The sequence below is a fragment of the Manis javanica genome, chromosome 17, assembly GCF_040802235.1.
Source record: "Manis javanica isolate MJ-LG chromosome 17, MJ_LKY, whole genome shotgun sequence".
In the NCBI taxonomy this organism is placed as follows: Eukaryota; Metazoa; Chordata; class Mammalia; order Pholidota; family Manidae; genus Manis; species Manis javanica.
This window is the reverse complement of record NC_133172.1, coordinates 7,041,818-7,057,769: the sequence shown is the minus strand read 5'-3', so window position 1 is coordinate 7,057,769 and position 15,952 is coordinate 7,041,818. Positions and strand designations below refer to the sequence as shown.

General features: G+C 50.9%; 2 protein-coding genes and 1 long non-coding RNA gene across 7 annotated transcripts; 2 read left to right on the top strand and 1 right to left on the bottom strand.

Moving 5' to 3' along the window:
• The first annotated feature begins 6,632 nt into the window (after positions 1-6,632).
• On the top strand, positions 6,633-10,377 carry BAX (BCL2 associated X, apoptosis regulator). Of its 2 annotated transcripts, XM_017665621.3 has the most exons (6): positions 6,633-6,778; positions 7,353-7,404; positions 7,493-7,639; positions 8,018-8,153; positions 9,685-9,789; positions 10,192-10,377. In XM_017665621.3, exons 1-6 carry the CDS (start codon positions 6,745-6,747, stop codon positions 10,294-10,296), a joined length of 579 nt encoding a protein of 192 aa, XP_017521110.3. In that variant the 5' UTR covers positions 6,633-6,744; the 3' UTR covers positions 10,297-10,377. The 2 variants fall into 2 exon arrangements, with proteins under 2 accessions (XP_017521110.3, XP_036861821.2); XM_037005926.2 differs by lacking the exon at positions 7,353-7,404 and having other exon boundaries at positions 6,682-6,778.
• On the bottom strand, positions 9,403-12,852 carry LOC108400316 (uncharacterized). 4 transcript variants are annotated; one of them, XR_005057927.2, is made up of 3 exons: positions 12,708-12,852; positions 10,743-10,874; positions 9,403-10,277 (listed from the first exon to the last, which is right to left on the bottom strand). It is a non-coding gene; the product is annotated as an uncharacterized lncRNA (long non-coding RNA). The 4 variants fall into 4 exon arrangements; XR_005057928.2 differs by lacking the exon at positions 12,708-12,852 and adding an exon at positions 12,576-12,703; XR_001853858.3 differs by lacking the exon at positions 12,708-12,852 and adding an exon at positions 11,808-12,567.
• Positions 12,853-13,009: 157 nt separating this feature from the next.
• On the top strand, positions 13,010-14,569 carry FTL (ferritin light chain). Its single transcript, XM_017665543.3, has 4 exons — positions 13,010-13,304; positions 13,469-13,615; positions 13,973-14,098; positions 14,252-14,569. Exons 1-4 carry the CDS (start codon positions 13,203-13,205, stop codon positions 14,402-14,404), a joined length of 528 nt encoding a protein of 175 aa, XP_017521032.1. The 5' UTR covers positions 13,010-13,202; the 3' UTR covers positions 14,405-14,569.
• The last annotated feature ends 1,383 nt before the right edge of the window (positions 14,570-15,952 follow it).

Here is a 15,952-nt window from a genome sequence, read left to right as displayed (position 1 = left end):
AGCAGGGTTAGGAGGTCAGCCCCACCCAAATTACAAGCAGTTGGAAGAAGGCTTTATGTAGATGCTTGGCCAATGAATTAGGGTTAACTATATGCTATGCAAGGTCTAACTCATAGTTTTCTGTAGTAGTGAGTATAGGTTATGCTGCAATGACAAACAACCCTCGAATCTCAACATAGCATAACAGGTTTATTTCCAACTCATATGTATTGGCTAAAGGTTCTGGTCTCTATATGTCTGGGATCCAGGCTGATAGAGCCACTACAATCTAGAGTCTTGCCAGTCAAGGTGACCAAGGAAGGAATGCCCTTGAGGCTCTGGTATCAAAACTTAAATGCCCTGACACAAAAAGAGCCTACATAACCTCTCACAGTTCACTGGCCCAAACTGGTCACATGTCCTCAATCAACCAGAGATAGTCCAGGAGTTCAGTTCTACAAGGGTCTAGAAGATAGAGATGGATATATAGGGTTTATGACTGGGTAAAATTGTAATATTTCCAGAATATCTTGTCCAGCTTTGGTGCATCTGCATATCAATAGGTGTTCCTCAGGGGTGGAGAGTGGTTCATCTCTATATCAATGGGTAATTCCCTGGGCAACCTGAGGGTTTATCTGAACCCTATAGGTTAAGGGGAAGTCTGGTTTTGCTTCTGCTGGAGCAGGAAACATATGGCCCTGGACTGCAGTTTGTAAGCAATAAAAAGATTCTAAACTTTATTTCTCCTTTCGACTGATTTCGGTTTTAGAGGTATTTTGGCCCAGGATTTCCTCTCCCTGGAGTTACAATGACACTGTAATAACTCTCACTTTGAGCAAATAAGCAATTTGGTAGAAGTTTTAGGACACATGAGACTAGATATCAATCAAATGAGTTTTCTACTGTTTTCCAAGTCCCGTTGTCCATCATTCAGCTATCACTACATGTGTTTCAGCCCTCTACTTACTTGTCTTCAATCTTTTGTAATGCAAAGAAGGCTAGATGTCCCCTTAATAATCATTCACCCATGATAGGGAAGTTTTCAATGGCACATGGCTGCCCAGCTAGACTACATTTCCTAGGCTTTCTTGCAACTTCATCTTGCCATGTAGAATAGGCTCCAGCCAATGGGATATGTACAGAATTTGCATTATGGTCTTAAAAGGCAAAGAGGATGGCTTCCCTTTCATCCTCTCCCTTCCTGGTACCTGCGTAGGGATGTAGTCTTGGGCATGTGGGTGTGTCTGTCTTACAATATTCAACAGAAGGTACGTGTTGTGGGTGGCAGAGCAACAAGCTAGAAGGATAGAGAAAAGACACAATTACGGAATGTCAGCATCCCCAAGATCTGCAGGGTGAGTTGGACAAATGGAGAACCAGGAGAGCCGAAGTTTAGTGCCAGTCCAAGTCCAAAAGCCAGAGTAGCAGGATTGCTGATGGTGTAATTCTCATTGGAAGGCAGGCAGCCAGAGACCCAGAAACAGCTGATGCGTCAGTTTGAGTCTGAAGGCAGGAAGAAGCCTGATGTCTTAGTTCAAAGGCTGTCAGACAGAGGGTCAGCCTTTTTCTTCTATTCAGGCCTTCAACCGACTGTATAGGCCCACCCACATTAGGGAGCACAATTTGCTTTACTAAATCTCCAATTTAAATATTAACCTCCTTCAAAAACACCCTCACAGAAACACCCAGAATGATGTTAGACCAAATACCTGGGCACTCCATGGCCCAGTCAAGTTGACACAAGATTAACCATCACGGAGATTGTCACTTGAGATTGCATATTCTTAGACCCTTATGTGAGCAGGAAATAAACTTCAGTGTTGCTTAAGCCACTGATACATTAGTTTTTGCTAAAGCAGATAAGTTGGTGTGCCACCTTAACTTTTCCAAAGATCTCTTGTCCCCACTCACTTCCCCCATTAAGAGGTGGAGTTGGCTTCCCCTTCCTTTGAAAATTGTGCTCATGACTCACTTGTAGCTGTTGCAACACAGCGTAAGTGATGCTGCATTGACCTCTGAGGTTCAGTCAAGAAAGGCAATGCAATCTCTTATTTGTTTGCTGGGGTGCTCAAGACCTTCAGCCATCATGCAAGTAGTTCAGCTGCCCTGAAGCCACCAAGCTGTGAGGAACCCAAACTAGCCCACACAGAGAAATTGCATGGGAATCCTTGAGGCTCCAGGAAAATAGATGCTCAGTCAGGTCCCAACTGCTTCAACCTTTTTGCTGTTCCAGCTCCAACCACTGTGTGACTGAAAATACAGTGACCCCGATGGGGAACTGCCCAGCTAAGCCTTTCCCAGTCTTATTACCCACAGGCCTATGAAGGAATAAAATGAGAATTACTGTTTTAAGCCACTAAACTCTGGGCTGATTTGTTACATGGCAATAGCTAACTGTAACAACTGGTACCATCACTTTTACAACATAAGAAATGGATTTGTTTGTAATATGTCTAAGCAGAACTGGAATCCCCAAATCCTACTTATTGTTCGCCACTCAAGAAATTTAGATCAGCAGCCAGGCCTCCCCATCCCCCCAAAACTCAGCCCTCCCACCACCCATCAGATATTCCTCTCCCTGGCTGCCCTTGATGAGTGTGCAAAGGGTTCTTCCTTTCCTGGCATGGTAATTGGTTCCTAAAATGGCTCTCAGTGACCTCCACCTTCAGGTATTCACGTCCATGTATAATCCCATCTCCTGTAAGTGTGCTGGATCTAGTGACCTGCTGCAAATGGGAAAAGTTAAGAGATGTCCCTTCTGAGTCTAGGTTGTAACAGATTGACTCCAGTCCTGCTTGAGATCTTACCTGCTCACTTTGATGAATCCAGATGCCATGTTGTGAGCTGCCCTAAGAAGGCCCAGATCAAAAAACAGACTAGCCTGCAGCCAGTAGCCAGCAGGGAACTGAGGTCCTCAGTCCAACATCTCTCAAGGGACTGAATCTTCCGAACAACCATGTAACTGCTTGGAAATGGATTCTTGCCCAATTGAGACTTTAGATGAGAACGGAACCCCAGGTGACACCGTTTTTTAAAGCCTTGTGAAAGAATGTGAAGCAGGGGATCCCGGTAAGCTACACTCAGATTCCACCTATAATGTACGTTTTAATATACATCTGTAACTTTAAAATATCTATAAACTGTATTTTTATTTCTTAGAAGAGTCTTAAAGTATCATTTGACCTCTTTTCTCTTTGGATATATAATAAATAGCAGGTTCTACCAGATTCATTGTCTTATAATAATGTGTAAGAGACATTTATTATTAGTAGTGAACAGTGGGAGGGCTGTGAGCAGGCAGGGGAGGGCCAGGGTCAGCTCTGGGTCCAGCAAGTCCCTTCTAAGTCCATGTGGGGGATGGGCTAGAGGGGCTGGAGGCCATGGAGGAGGCTGGGACCTATGAGTGGGGCTCAGTGAAAAAGCCCTCCTCCAAATAACACGGCTGCCAAGCTGGAGACCTGAGAGCGCCCGGGAGAACTGGACAACTCTGGCAATTTCCATCTCCCTCTCTGGGCCTCAGTTTCCTCAACTATAAATAGGCCATAATTATCCTGGGTGTATTAGTTATCAATTGCTTAGGCAGCTGATAACCATAAGGACATCTCCATTCCAGTTCAACTTAAATTAGCATTAATGCTTAATATCTTCTATCAGAATTTTGGAAGTTTTTGGAATGCCCAATTTTATGTTGTAGTAGTCCATGGGACTTTTGACTTCCTTCCTCGTGGCAAAATAAATTTAGCTGCATGACCTTATTATATTGTATACTTCTCTCAGAGGCCAAGCCTTTCCATTAGAGTTTGTATTGAGCCCAGGCTTGTGTGCAGAAGATAAGGCACTTCTTTTTCAGGATCTGGGGATCACACTGCTCCCAGTTCTTTAGAATGCATGCCAGAGGCGTGTCTGGCTTTCAGAGGGAGCTCCCATCTGAAAGAGAAAGACTGGTGGGTGACACCTGGTCGGCCTTTTCTCTGTGAGGGCGTCCCCTCGCCTTGGAGCCTGGGTGAGAGTCGTCCATCACCTCCTCTCGCCAGGCCTACTGGACTTCACCACTCCTTACCAGTATGGCCTGTACCTTCACTTCCCTCTTGCCTTCCCACTAAGAAAGAGTTGCTTCAGAGCTCTGAAGTTAGTGGGAGCTCACCAGCGTGCTCTTACTTTACCCCTCTGGGAGTCCTGACCCAAACTCTAGTTCCTCTGCACGGGCTTTAGCACAGTACAGTCGGGATCATTCTTTGAGAGGCCCCTGCCTGTCTGGTAAGTGCAGGCACTGTGTGACCTCTCACTGCCAGTTCCATGGGCCACAGATAAAGAAATGTCATAGCCCCAGGAAGACTGCCTCCAAGGAGGAGAGATCAATAGAATAGAGCCAAGGCTAGAGTTTAAACAGGGCCATTTACATGTACAGTTATGGAGGGGTGTGTGTCTATACTCTTAAACACCAGTTTCTGTCACTGCCTGGGAATTATTTAGGCAGCCACCCACTGTAACCAATCTGACCTGTGAGACAAGAGGTCGGGGGTTATCTGCGACTCTTGCATAGGCAGCAGCCTAGCTGGAGGTTCACTCTGCTCCATTGGCTCAATCGGCTGGAGCCGAGATCCAAGGGCCACTGTCTACTAGTCCGGTCTGCCCTTGGAGTCCACAGATGAGGATAGGAAAGTAGGAAATTGGCTCAGCCACTCCCTGACATTCCCGTCCAGAGGTGGGGGATCAAGGAGTGGCAGACACTGGGAAACCTTTCACCCGAGACTTAAGACTGGTAGCCGATGTGAATCGTCTTTTAGGTGGCTAATGGGTGCCCCAGACACATTTTGAGATTAAAAAAAGTGCAGCATTAAGTCAGGAATAAGAGTGAAGCGTGGATCTCCTATTTGCGGTGGTGAGCATCGGGTTCTATGAAATTGATGAAGTTAGAGGCACACAGAGAGCACGTAAAGGAAGTAAGGCGCATCCCTGCCTCACCCAGAGGCCAGGGCAGCCTGAAGAAGCAGGCTGGAAGTCAGACAGACAGAGAAAGAGATACACTCCTCACGGATACCCAGTCGGACTGTCAGGGTCTGATTTCAGACTTGTGGACCTTTGAGAAGCCGCTGAAGTGCAGCCTCAGCCTAGAGTCTCGCAGTTGCCCATGGCTTTCCTCAGTCCCTTGCATCCAAGGAGAGCCTATGAAAGGGAATCCTGGCCTCCACTCAGGTGACTTTCCCGGCTCCCAAGGGAGACAGGGGATCCACTGAGGGAAACCCTGGGGAACCTGTTGCTCCAGACTTTGAGATCGGCAGCTGGGCTAGTCCCATTTAAGTGGCTGATGAGCGCCCGATGTTGTGTGTCATAGACGGCTTCCTTGTATAAGGAGAGTGAAAGGAAAAGGAATGTTTGGATGCCGATATTCACCTCTGAAGTGATCCCAGACGAACCCCCAAAGATGATGCTGGGTTCTTGTTCACGGAGCTGAAGAATGAACTTTGCAAACACTCAAGGTTAGAAGAGCAAGGCAGAGGCTCTTATTTAGAGATAAAGTGAGAGGACAGAGCTCCTGGCTCACGCCAGGAGGGGACAAGAGAGCCTGTGGTTGTGTCGTTGTCTAGGGGTTTTATGTACAGTTGAGGGTTTTCAGGAATAGGGGTAAAGGGCTAGGGGTGCAGATGAGTAACAGAAGAAATTTGCTGCTCTGATAATTTCTCAGGACAGCTTTGTCCCTTCTTGGAGCCTATCAATGAAGACCACCTGCTCCGCCCCTAAGGTGGGCTGGGCTGTTGCCTGTTCGCTAGAGTGTGCTAAGAATCTTCTTAACTTTTTGGGCTGTTTATAACTGGGTTTGCTTGCAAAATTAATCTTTTGCTCAGGTTGCAAATTACTTGATTAGGATTAGGGAAGGGAAAACAGCACATAGGTACAGTTAAAAATAAGCTGGGCCTTTTAACAGACTAAGGTAAATTTTACAGTGTCATGATCTAATTGATACAATAAAGTCATGGGTTGTGCTGAGCTGCTTTTCTTTATCTGCAGAGCACTCAACATTCCAGGCCAAATTGCTCCTGGCCTTTTGAGCTTTAATTGATTTCACTGAAGAATGTCTATATTCCTAATCTGGTATTTTTACCCTAGAAAGTTAGTGTGACTGATTTTGCCTAATGCTTAACACAGTTTCTATAGGGACTTCTTTGCACATTGTTAGGTTGTTCTGGCTGTGATTATCTTGCGTTGCCTTTTTTTTCCCAGAGGCCCTTACCCTACTCTGACTAAAACCGTGGTCTCTGTCTCACCTTTCCATACCCTGCCTATCTATCACCAGAGATTAGTCTTGTCAGCTTTTGAAATTCATATTTATTTTATTTGCACATAAACATTCAAAGACTTTAGTCATCTGAATGTCCTGCTTCAGTGAATGCTATTTTTGGCCTCTGATGTTCCTCTCTTAAGTGTACTTCATGTGCCTTCTGCCCTGGGGAAGACTCACGTCTCACTCGAAAGTTCTCAAAAGATTGCATGAATGAATGAGTTACAGCAGCGATTGCATGGGTGGCGGGCAGAAGGGAGTCAAGACAGGTTCTAAAGGGCTGAACGGATTGGACAGCCACGTGACGGGACCTCCTTCCTAACAGGTAAGGCGGCCACGTGACACCGAAGCGCCTGCGGGGCGACAGCCATTTTGAGGGGCGATCACATGAGAGGACGCACGGTCAGCGGGGCGCTCACGTGACTAGGGGCGTGCTGCGGCCGCCCGGGCGCACCCGGCGAGAGGCGGCGGCCGGAGCGGCAGTGATGGACGGGTCCGGGGAGCAACCCAGAGACGGGGGTGAGGCGGGAGGCAGACGGGCGGGAGGAGGGCAAGCCCCCCCGCCGGCCGGTCCTACGATCGCTCCTGTCAGCCTGGAGCCGTGCGATCTCCAAGCACTCGGGCAGAAACTCCTGGATCGGGCGCTACCAGCCTCCAGTCCCCTCCCTCCCGGGGGGGGTCCTCGGCTCTCTGGCTTCCGCGCCCCGATCCCTTGCTTCCTAACGGTCTTGTACCCCAGAGAAGCCGGAGACCCTAGAACCCAAACCCCCGGGCAGGCCCGGGCTTGTCGCGGGCACCACTTCCTGGTGGGAGGGGCGGGTCTCCCCTCTGCCCCTTCAGGAGGAGGGTCTAGATGCATGAAGTTCCCTTAGCCGCCTCCACCGGAAGAATGTAGGATACAGGCCAGGCTCCGTGCTTTTCTCCATCAAGGAGGGGCTCAGTGGCCCAGGCCCCCCAGGCATTTTATCCACCAGGGACCTAGAAGTCCAGGGCCCCCTAGCGTTGTCCTTCCTCAGGCATCATGAGCAATCCCAGTTCCCTGGATCCCCTAGGGGCAAGGGTCCAGGCACCTCTTCCCTCCTTTCTCCTCTAGGGCCCACCAGCTCTGAGCAGATCATGAAGACAGGGGCCCTTTTGCTTCAGGGGTGAGTTTGAGGTCTGATTATTGCAGAGCAGATTTGAGGAGTGACACCCCATTCTGATTCTGCACCTTCCCCACCATTTCCGCTCTAGTTTCATCCAGGATCGAGCAGGGCCAATGGTGGGGGAGACACCTGAGCTGGCCTTGGAGCAGATTCCCCAGGATGCCTCCACCAAGAAGCTGAGCGAGTGTCTCAAGCGTATCGGAGATGAACTGGACAGTAACATGGAGCTGCAAAGGTGTGGCCCCTAGGATCCAGGAGTCCCGCCACTGGTGTCCTTCTCCCTCAGAATCCAGGAATCCCAGCTCCCAACCCCTCTTCCCCTAGGAGCCTGGAGTTCAGGCCCTCAGGCCCAGGAGTCTGGGGCCCCATCCCTGGACTCGGCACTCTGCGCTCCCAGCCCTACCCTCCCTCAGATCTTAAAACTCCTTCAGGGAGTTATTTTTCTCACCTGCCTGAGTGTCCATGTTGCCCTTTTTCCCCGCACTGGCAGCTTGCTTTTCACTGCAGCCTGGCTTGGGCCTCGATTTCCTTCTCTTTGGAATGGGCTGGTGGCCCAGGTTTCTGCATTCTGCCTGGTTCCCCTGCCCAGCACTGGCCATCCTCTTTCCTGCAGGATGATTGCAGCTGTCGACACAGACTCCCCCCGCGAGGTCTTTTTCCGAGTGGCAGCCGATATGTTTTCCGACGGCAACTTCAACTGGGGCCGGGTAGTCGCCCTCTTCTACTTTGCCAGCAAACTGGTGCTGAAGGTGGGCATCTGCAGGGCAGTGAGCCCAGGGTGGCTCCCCTCAGACCTCCTCCTCAGAGTCATGAGGTCAACCTGTGGCAGCCCAGTAACTGGAGGGACAGCCATGGGCTGGTTGTCTGCTTCATTCATTGGTTCATTCATCAAAGATCTGTTGGGCCTACTGTGTGGCCACCTGTACTTGGCACCCTGATGTATAAGGATACAGCTACAAACAGAACAGTCTAGGTCCTTGCTCTCACAGAGCTCCTGTGGTCTAATGAGTGTTGAGAGCCATAAGCTAGGGTGATAGGATTGTGCCAAGCAGTCGGGGAAGACTTGTAGAGCCAAAGTTGCAGTGATAAGAAAGAGGCAGTGATGTATAAGGTATAAGGATCAGGCGAAAAAGGCAGGTTAAAGCACACTGCATGTGCAGAGGCCCTGAGGTAGGACCAAGTCTGGTATGTTGAGGACAGGGAGGAGGCCTGTGTGGTTAGAACACAGGAGGGGGTTGGGTGGGAAATAAGGGCAGATTGCAGGGGCTCTTGTGGGCCACTTTAAAGGCTTTCTCAACGCTAAGTGGGACAGAAGTGACCGACTGCTTTTAGGAGAGTGAGGGGACCTGATTCATAAATTTAAGAGATTACTCTTGCCTGTATAGCAAAATGTTAATTGTGGAATCTAGGTTGTGGGTATCCTGCTGTTCACTGTAAAATTCTAACTTGGCTCTCTGAAGATTCTCATGATTAAACATAGTGGGAAGGGAAGCACAACAAATTGTTCTGGCCATTGTGGGTAGAAAAAGGGATTTATGGGACACAAGGGCAGCAGTACCTGTAACAGTCCTGCGAACGATGACTGACCTGGACGCAGGTGGGAGCAGGGGAGGTGGGGAATTAGGCTGCTTGATACGTTTGCAAGATTGAGCTGATGTGGCTTGAATGTTGGAGGTGATGGGGACAGCAGTCCCAGTGATGGTAGACTGGATGTGGAGCTGGAGACAATGGTAAAAGCAGCCCGATAGAGGGAGGAAGGGGAAGGAAAAGCAACTGGGGAGCCGGTCATGGATGAAGTGTATCAGGATTTACCTGGTCTGAAGGTCAGAAAAGCCCTCTCTGGGGACGTGACCTTAGACCCAAGCTTGGGGGATGAGTGAAAATTTGCTTGGTTGAGGCCTGTTTAAGCAGAAGAATCAGCATATGCAAAGGTCCTGAGAGGCAGGAAAGAGTTTGGTGGGAATGATGATCTGGAAGAAGGCCAATGACACACAGAAAAGTGGAAAATTGGAACGTGATCAAGTCAGAGCCTTCACACAAGGCCTTGTTAGCTGAGCTGTGCCCTTTAGTCTTTATCCCTGGGGGTACGGAGGAGCCATGGAAGGTTTGTGAGCAGGGCAGTTGACAGGAAATAGTTTAAAATGTATGAAGCTCATTTGGAGTGGAAAAGAAACTGCAGGGGGCAGGAGGGGAGGCAGAGTTGAGAAAGGAGGTTTGGGGCCACTCTCCCCAGGTAGTGGAGATAAGTTCCAGCTCTAAGGCCCACCCCACACCCTGCAGGCCCTGTGCACCAAGGTGCCCGAACTGATTAGGACCATCATGGGCTGGACAATGGACTTCCTTCGAGAGCGGCTGCTGGGCTGGATCCAGGACCAGGGTGGTTGGGTGAGGCCTCTTAACTCCCCTCCCTGACTCCTCTGGGACGACCCCTGGGCCTCTCCCAAGGTACCACAGCGGTGCCCCTCCCCATTTGGGGATCACCAGGTGGTCTATAATGTGTTTCCTCATAAGTCTGACCAACCTCATTTGTCTGGTACCCATGGACTTCCTGACCCCTAGCCCCCCATGATTCCTGTCCTGACTAGTACCTTCTGCCCTCCCTGGTGATCCTACTTCATCTGGAACCCCTGAAGTTCTTTGGTAATGCTTTGACCCTAACTTTTTGGTACCTGCTAATCTAAGGCGCTTTCTCCCACGCATGCCCTCTGACCTCTCCCTGACCCCTCATGTGCCAGCCTAGGGGCCGCCCCTTGGTCAAATTGCTGAAGTAACTGTTCCTGTCCCCAGGATGGCCTTCTCTCCTACTTTGGGACACCCACGTGGCAGACCGTGACCATCTTTGTGGCTGGAGTGCTCACGGCATCGCTCACCATCTGGAAGAAGATGGGCTGAGGTCACCAACTGCCTTGGACTGTTTTTTCTGCATAAATTATGGCATTTTTCTGGGAGGGGTGGGGACTGGGATCATGGGCATTTTTCTTACTTTTGTAATTATTGTGGGTGGGGGTGGGAGGGAGTGGTCTTGGGGGGCAATAAACCTCTTTCAGGCCACACCTCGGAGTCTGAGTCACTGGGCCCGCTCCCTGGCTTTTGCAAGCGACCAGGCTTTATATGCCAACACATCTTTTTCTGAGAGTGCCCCGTGCCCTCTGTGGGTTAGTGAGTTAGGTCTGGCCTTGCCCTGTTGGACAACTCGAGATCACGTGCCCTGGCCTAGGGTGTTGGCGGTGGAGGCAGCACTGGGCAAGACCTGAGCCCGACAGAGGAGGCTGGGGGCAGTGCGGCAGGCAGAACCAGGGCCTGGAACCTTCTGACATACGGAACCGTTGTACAGTTACCTTAGGTGAATGGGGGAGCAGACACTGGGAGTCCTGGGGGAGTAGAAGGCTCTGGAGTCCTGCAGGGCAACTGCGTCAGAAGGCTGAGGAGTCCGGGACAAGAGGGTCCAAGGGAGAGGACCAGGCTTGAGCCTGTGGCGGAAGAGAAGGGGACTTAGCTTGAGACTAACAGGCTATGCGGAAGGGGCTGGCTCAGTAACTGGTGGGGCCTCCCAGGGAGGGGCAGGCCCAGGGAAGATGCTAAACTCAGAAGCACAGTTAACACAAGGGAAACAAAGGGGTTAGAGAGAATGAGATCACTCGTGGAGAGTCGTGGGTCTGGTGTGCTTTCTCTCTGGGTCTCTGTCCCTCTTTGGATCTCTGGTCTCCATGATTGCCCCTCAACTCCGTGCTCTCTATCCTTCAGATCATCTTTGTCACACCTCTTTTTCTCCACCAGTGAGCACTTTGAGAGTCACCTCTGCACAGCAGGGCCTGCCTGAGGCTAAAGGTCTTTAGGCTGAGGTATGAAATTTGGTGAATGAGTAACTCAGGCCCCATTGTGACTATGTGCCTGAAGCAACTGCCCCACCCCCATAAACAGCAAGTCAGAGAAGAGAGGTCAGTTAAGAGTAGTGAGGGGAGACTGAGTCACCAGCCCAGAGAGGGGCAATATGGCCACAGGCGGGAACCCAGGGAAAGCATCAAGGGAACTAAAAAAACAGACTCGACACAAACCACACTCAGGGTGGCTCCTCAGGGGAGAGGATCTGAATTTAGGTCCCAGCCAGGCTGCAATCCGCCCCAGGAAAGGAAGTCAGTGAGCGGCCCCAACCCGCCCCCCTGCCGGAGCCCCTTCGCGCTGAGGTCACCATGACTCAGCATGGCTGCTCTCCTGGTCACTGGCCCAGCCACCCCCTGAAGAAAGCCCCAGACACCAGCCTGGCCCAGCATCCCCTCTGTCAGGGAATAGATACCCTGTCTGGGATGCTTGGAGTGGCCCCTCTAGAGCAGGCCCTGACTTCCCCCCCGCCCCATCCTCATGGCTGTCTCCATTAGGGCACTTCAATAGGGTCAAATTCCTACCTTTGTATCTCTTTTCCCCCCCATAACAACAGGGAGCTTCGTTAAGGGTAGCGTCCTGCTTTGAGACAGCTCTGCCTCCCAGACGCTAGCCGGGATCTGGCACACTTTAAAAACATACTTTGGTCGAAGACAAACATCCCACCCTCAGGTCCTTAGACCTTTCTCATTTCCCTAGGGCTTTTCGAAGTGCCCTTGAAGGGGCAGTTCTAAGGTAAGACAACCTCAGGTTGTTCCCGGGCCAAAGAGACTACCCAGTCTCTGACTTCAAAATAGCACTCAGACAGACCCTTAAGTGTCATTTCACCCCTCTCCATAGCTCCCAAAAAACAATAGTCTGTGAAATAGCCCCAGGGCATTCCAAGTAGCTAAGAATCTCTCCAGGGCTCCAAAGGGCTCTCAAAACCCCTTCCTCTCATGAAAGCCCCTACTAGGCTTTCAGAAACACCCCTCTCCCCAAATTCTGGTGGGGGGCGTGAACCCCAAGGCTCAACTGTCCTTTAAATCTCACAGATCACCTCAAAGGCCTAAAAACCACCTCTCCCTTACCCCAGTAAGTTTCCAGAAAAATACGGATTTCCATTGTGAACACTAAGGCTACAGAAACGCCCCCCAACCCAGCCTTTTAGCGAACCCTAGGGCTCCAGGTGCCCCCTCCAATCCACCTACTAAAGATATCCCCAAGGTTCCAGGAATATCATCCAAACTTCTTTAGCATAGGGGACCCCTTATCGCCAAGAGCAAACCCCAGTCATGTGGAAATTTCCGCACCTCTGAGGAACCCCCTAAGGCTCCAGAAGTCCATGATCTCACACAACCTCAGGTTCCAATCTATGTTCCTGAGACACCTCTAGAATCATCAATTTACAGGGGTCTCAGTGTCTCCATTAATCTTCCACCTACCAGAGAGACCCCCAGAATTCCATGACTTCCCAGAATCGGCCCCTGGACCCTTGTATCCTGCAAACTCCCCCACCCCCAAATTCCCCATTTCACAACAGCCTCTAGCTACAGGCGCGTGACTTCCCTACTTCTGGGCGGGGGGGACTGGGACTCCAGTCTGCTCCGATTGGTCACGCAGGGGCTCCAGGCCCCGCCTCTGACCACCGCTGATTGGTCGATAACTTCCTGAATTCCCCACTGCCGAGGGCCCGCGCACTATAAAAGAAGCCGCCTTAGAGAACGCCCTCAGTAGTTCGCCCGGCGGCCCTGTGGTTCTGTTTCTTGCTTCAACAGTGTTTGGACGGAACAGACCAAGGGACGCCCAGTCTTCCAGTCTCCGGCCGTCTTTCATCCTCTTTTCCAGTCGCCGTCTTCGGAACCGTCTTCTCAGTCAGCCTCTCTCACCGGGACCAACCAAACCGTGTTTTGAGCTTAGCTCCTTACTGCCTATCAACTATGAGCTCTCAGATTCGTCAGAACTATATTGCCGAAGTGGAGGCCGGCGTCAACCGCCTGGTCAACCTGTACCTGCGGGCCTCCTACACCTACCTCTCTCTGGTGAGGGTCCCCAGAATGCCCCCGGACCAAGTTTCTCCCATCCGCGCACCGGCCCTCCGCGCAGGCGCTGGCCTTCTCTGTCCCGTTTGGTAGTTAGAGGGCGGAGTCCGCGCCGTCGGCCTTCCCTCCAGCTAAACCATTGTTCGCGCCTTCTTTAATTGCAGGGCTTTTATTTTGACCGCGACGATGTGGCTCTGGAGGGTGTGGGTCACTTCTTCCGCGAGTTGGCCAAGGAGAAGCGCGAGGGCGCCGAGCGTCTCTTGAAGATGCAAAACCAGCGCGGGGGCCGGGCCCTCTTCCAAGACGTGCAGGTAAGTCGGGAGAGGGCGGTGGACTGCATTTCCCCAGTGGTTCCTGCGCCCTCGGGCTGCCGTGACCTTAGGCACCTTCTGGGCTTCTCAGGGCTTCTGGGAGATTGAGTTCAATCCCGTGTGGCTAGCAATGGAGGCGCACCCAGTCACTCCAAGACGTGGCGGTCCAGACCGCACCGTGGTCTACTGGGGCGTGTAGTTGTAGGAATTCGAGGCGGGGGCGGTGATAGATACAAGCTCTTGGATATCTTTGCTGGCTAAGCTCTTAACACACTTAGCTGCTGGGGAGGGAAATGGTGGTTTTAGGCTTGAGGGGTATGACGCCGCTTCTGAGTCGTCTGTCTTATGGGTGTATAGAAGCCGTCCCAGGATGAGTGGGGTAAAACCCTAGACGGCATGGAAGCCGCATTGGCCTTGGAGAAGAGCCTAAACCAGGCCCTTCTGGATCTGCACGCCCTGGGTTCTGAGCGCTCAGACCCCCATGTAAGTATCCCCATCGTAATACTTTTCTTGAACTGAAGGTTACATACTCATCCTTGGCTTTATTTGATTGGGCAAATTTCCTTCTGAGCCTTGTTCCCCCACCTGTTAATGCTGTTATCTCTGAGTGGCAGTATTTGCTCTTCTGTCACTCAGCTGTGTGACTTCCTGGAAAACCACTTCCTAGATGAGGAGGTGAAACTCATCAAGAAGATGGGCGACTACCTGACCAACCTCAACAGGCTGGCTGGTCCCCAGTCTGGACTGGGAGAGTATCTCTTTGAAAGGCTCACCCTCAAGCACGACTAGGAGCCTCTTGGAGCCCAACAGCCATAGAGGGGCCCCTCTGGCAGCCCCCTGGTGTCAGGGCTTCTCTCTGAGCCTCTCCCTGCAACCACTAGGCAGCCTTTTAACCACCCTGGAGCCCTCTCCTAAGCCATGGACCAAATGGAAACAATAAAGCTTTTTGCAGCAGCTAGTGGTTTTCTGTATGTGATGTGTGGGTGGGAGGGGGTGAGGTATGGGATCTAATTTCACAAGGCTTTTAGCTGGACTGTGCTGGCAGGGAAGAGAGCCCCCACCTGCCATATACTTCTGTTCTCTTGGGGTGGGATGTCAGCTGTAGGGGGGTGTGTTACACAGGTTCACTGCTTTGCCAGGCTGTTAATGCCCCTCCCAGAGGCAGTGCCCAGATTCCAGGGAGCATCTATTAAGATCTGGGCTTGAAAGCTGAAAGACAGATACACTAGACAGTAATCAAACAGGCTTTGGCAAATGATTACATTGCTGGCACTGTGCCACACTCTGAAAGTACCATCTTTGGCTCAATCCTGGGAGGTTTAAGTGTAATTAAGAACCCATGAGCCCATTTGAGTTTAGCTATTACTATGTAAATTGCCCACAGCAACCAGGAAGCTTATCTAGGTCGGACCTCCAAAGGTTGCTTGTTACACCTCTGATTCAAGGCACACAGTAGGAAGAGCCAGTCAAGTGGATCTAAGCAGTCGGGAGCACGTGATACGCAAGAGCTGCTGAGGTGTAGGGCTTTGGGGCTCAGCACAGAAAAGGGATGTGAAACTTGGGGTCAAATTCTCCAAATCTTAACTTAATCTGCAAGATGGCTTAGCAGGCAGCTAGCTGTTGGGTCCAAGCTATAAAACTTATCAACTCTGACCCCCTACCCCTTCTCTGTTTTTGGTAGAATAGCTGCTGGATACCTGTTATTTTGTCCCCTTGGGACCTCCTGCTATCACCACTTTGGTGACCACTTGTGATTTTGGGTAGGAAGGGGGACTTCTGTGCATCTGTCACAACAGTGGCTAATCAGGAGAAACATCAAAATTCAGACAATTACAGCTTTCTACTCCCCTGAAAAGTGTTGGTTCAAAGATGCACATATGGCCTAGTTAGAACTGAAAAGAAAACATTTCCTGATAATAGAACCATGCAGGGAACAATAGGGACAAAGGACAAAGGCCACAGAATCCTGGAAATATGCTCTAAGCTACTGCTGTCCAGTAGTTTTTCCAATGATGGAAATGTTCTATAGCTGCACTGTTCCAACAGAGTAGCCACGAGCCACATGTGACCACTTGCATATAGCTAGTGCTATCGAGGATTTTAAATAGCCACGGCTACCCTGTGGATCTTTTCCAGCAACCTGGCTCCTTACTGCCAAAAAGAGCTTGAGCCAAATTTTGCCACTTGCAAGTCAAGACTCAACAAAACAGGTGCCTTCCCTTGAAATAACGATATAATCCAGAACAGCGGTCCAAGTCTCTCCAAGACAGCAGAATGAGACAAGGGATCAGGGACCCGGAGTGGCCAGGAGCAAGGCCCACCAAGCTGTCACGTTGA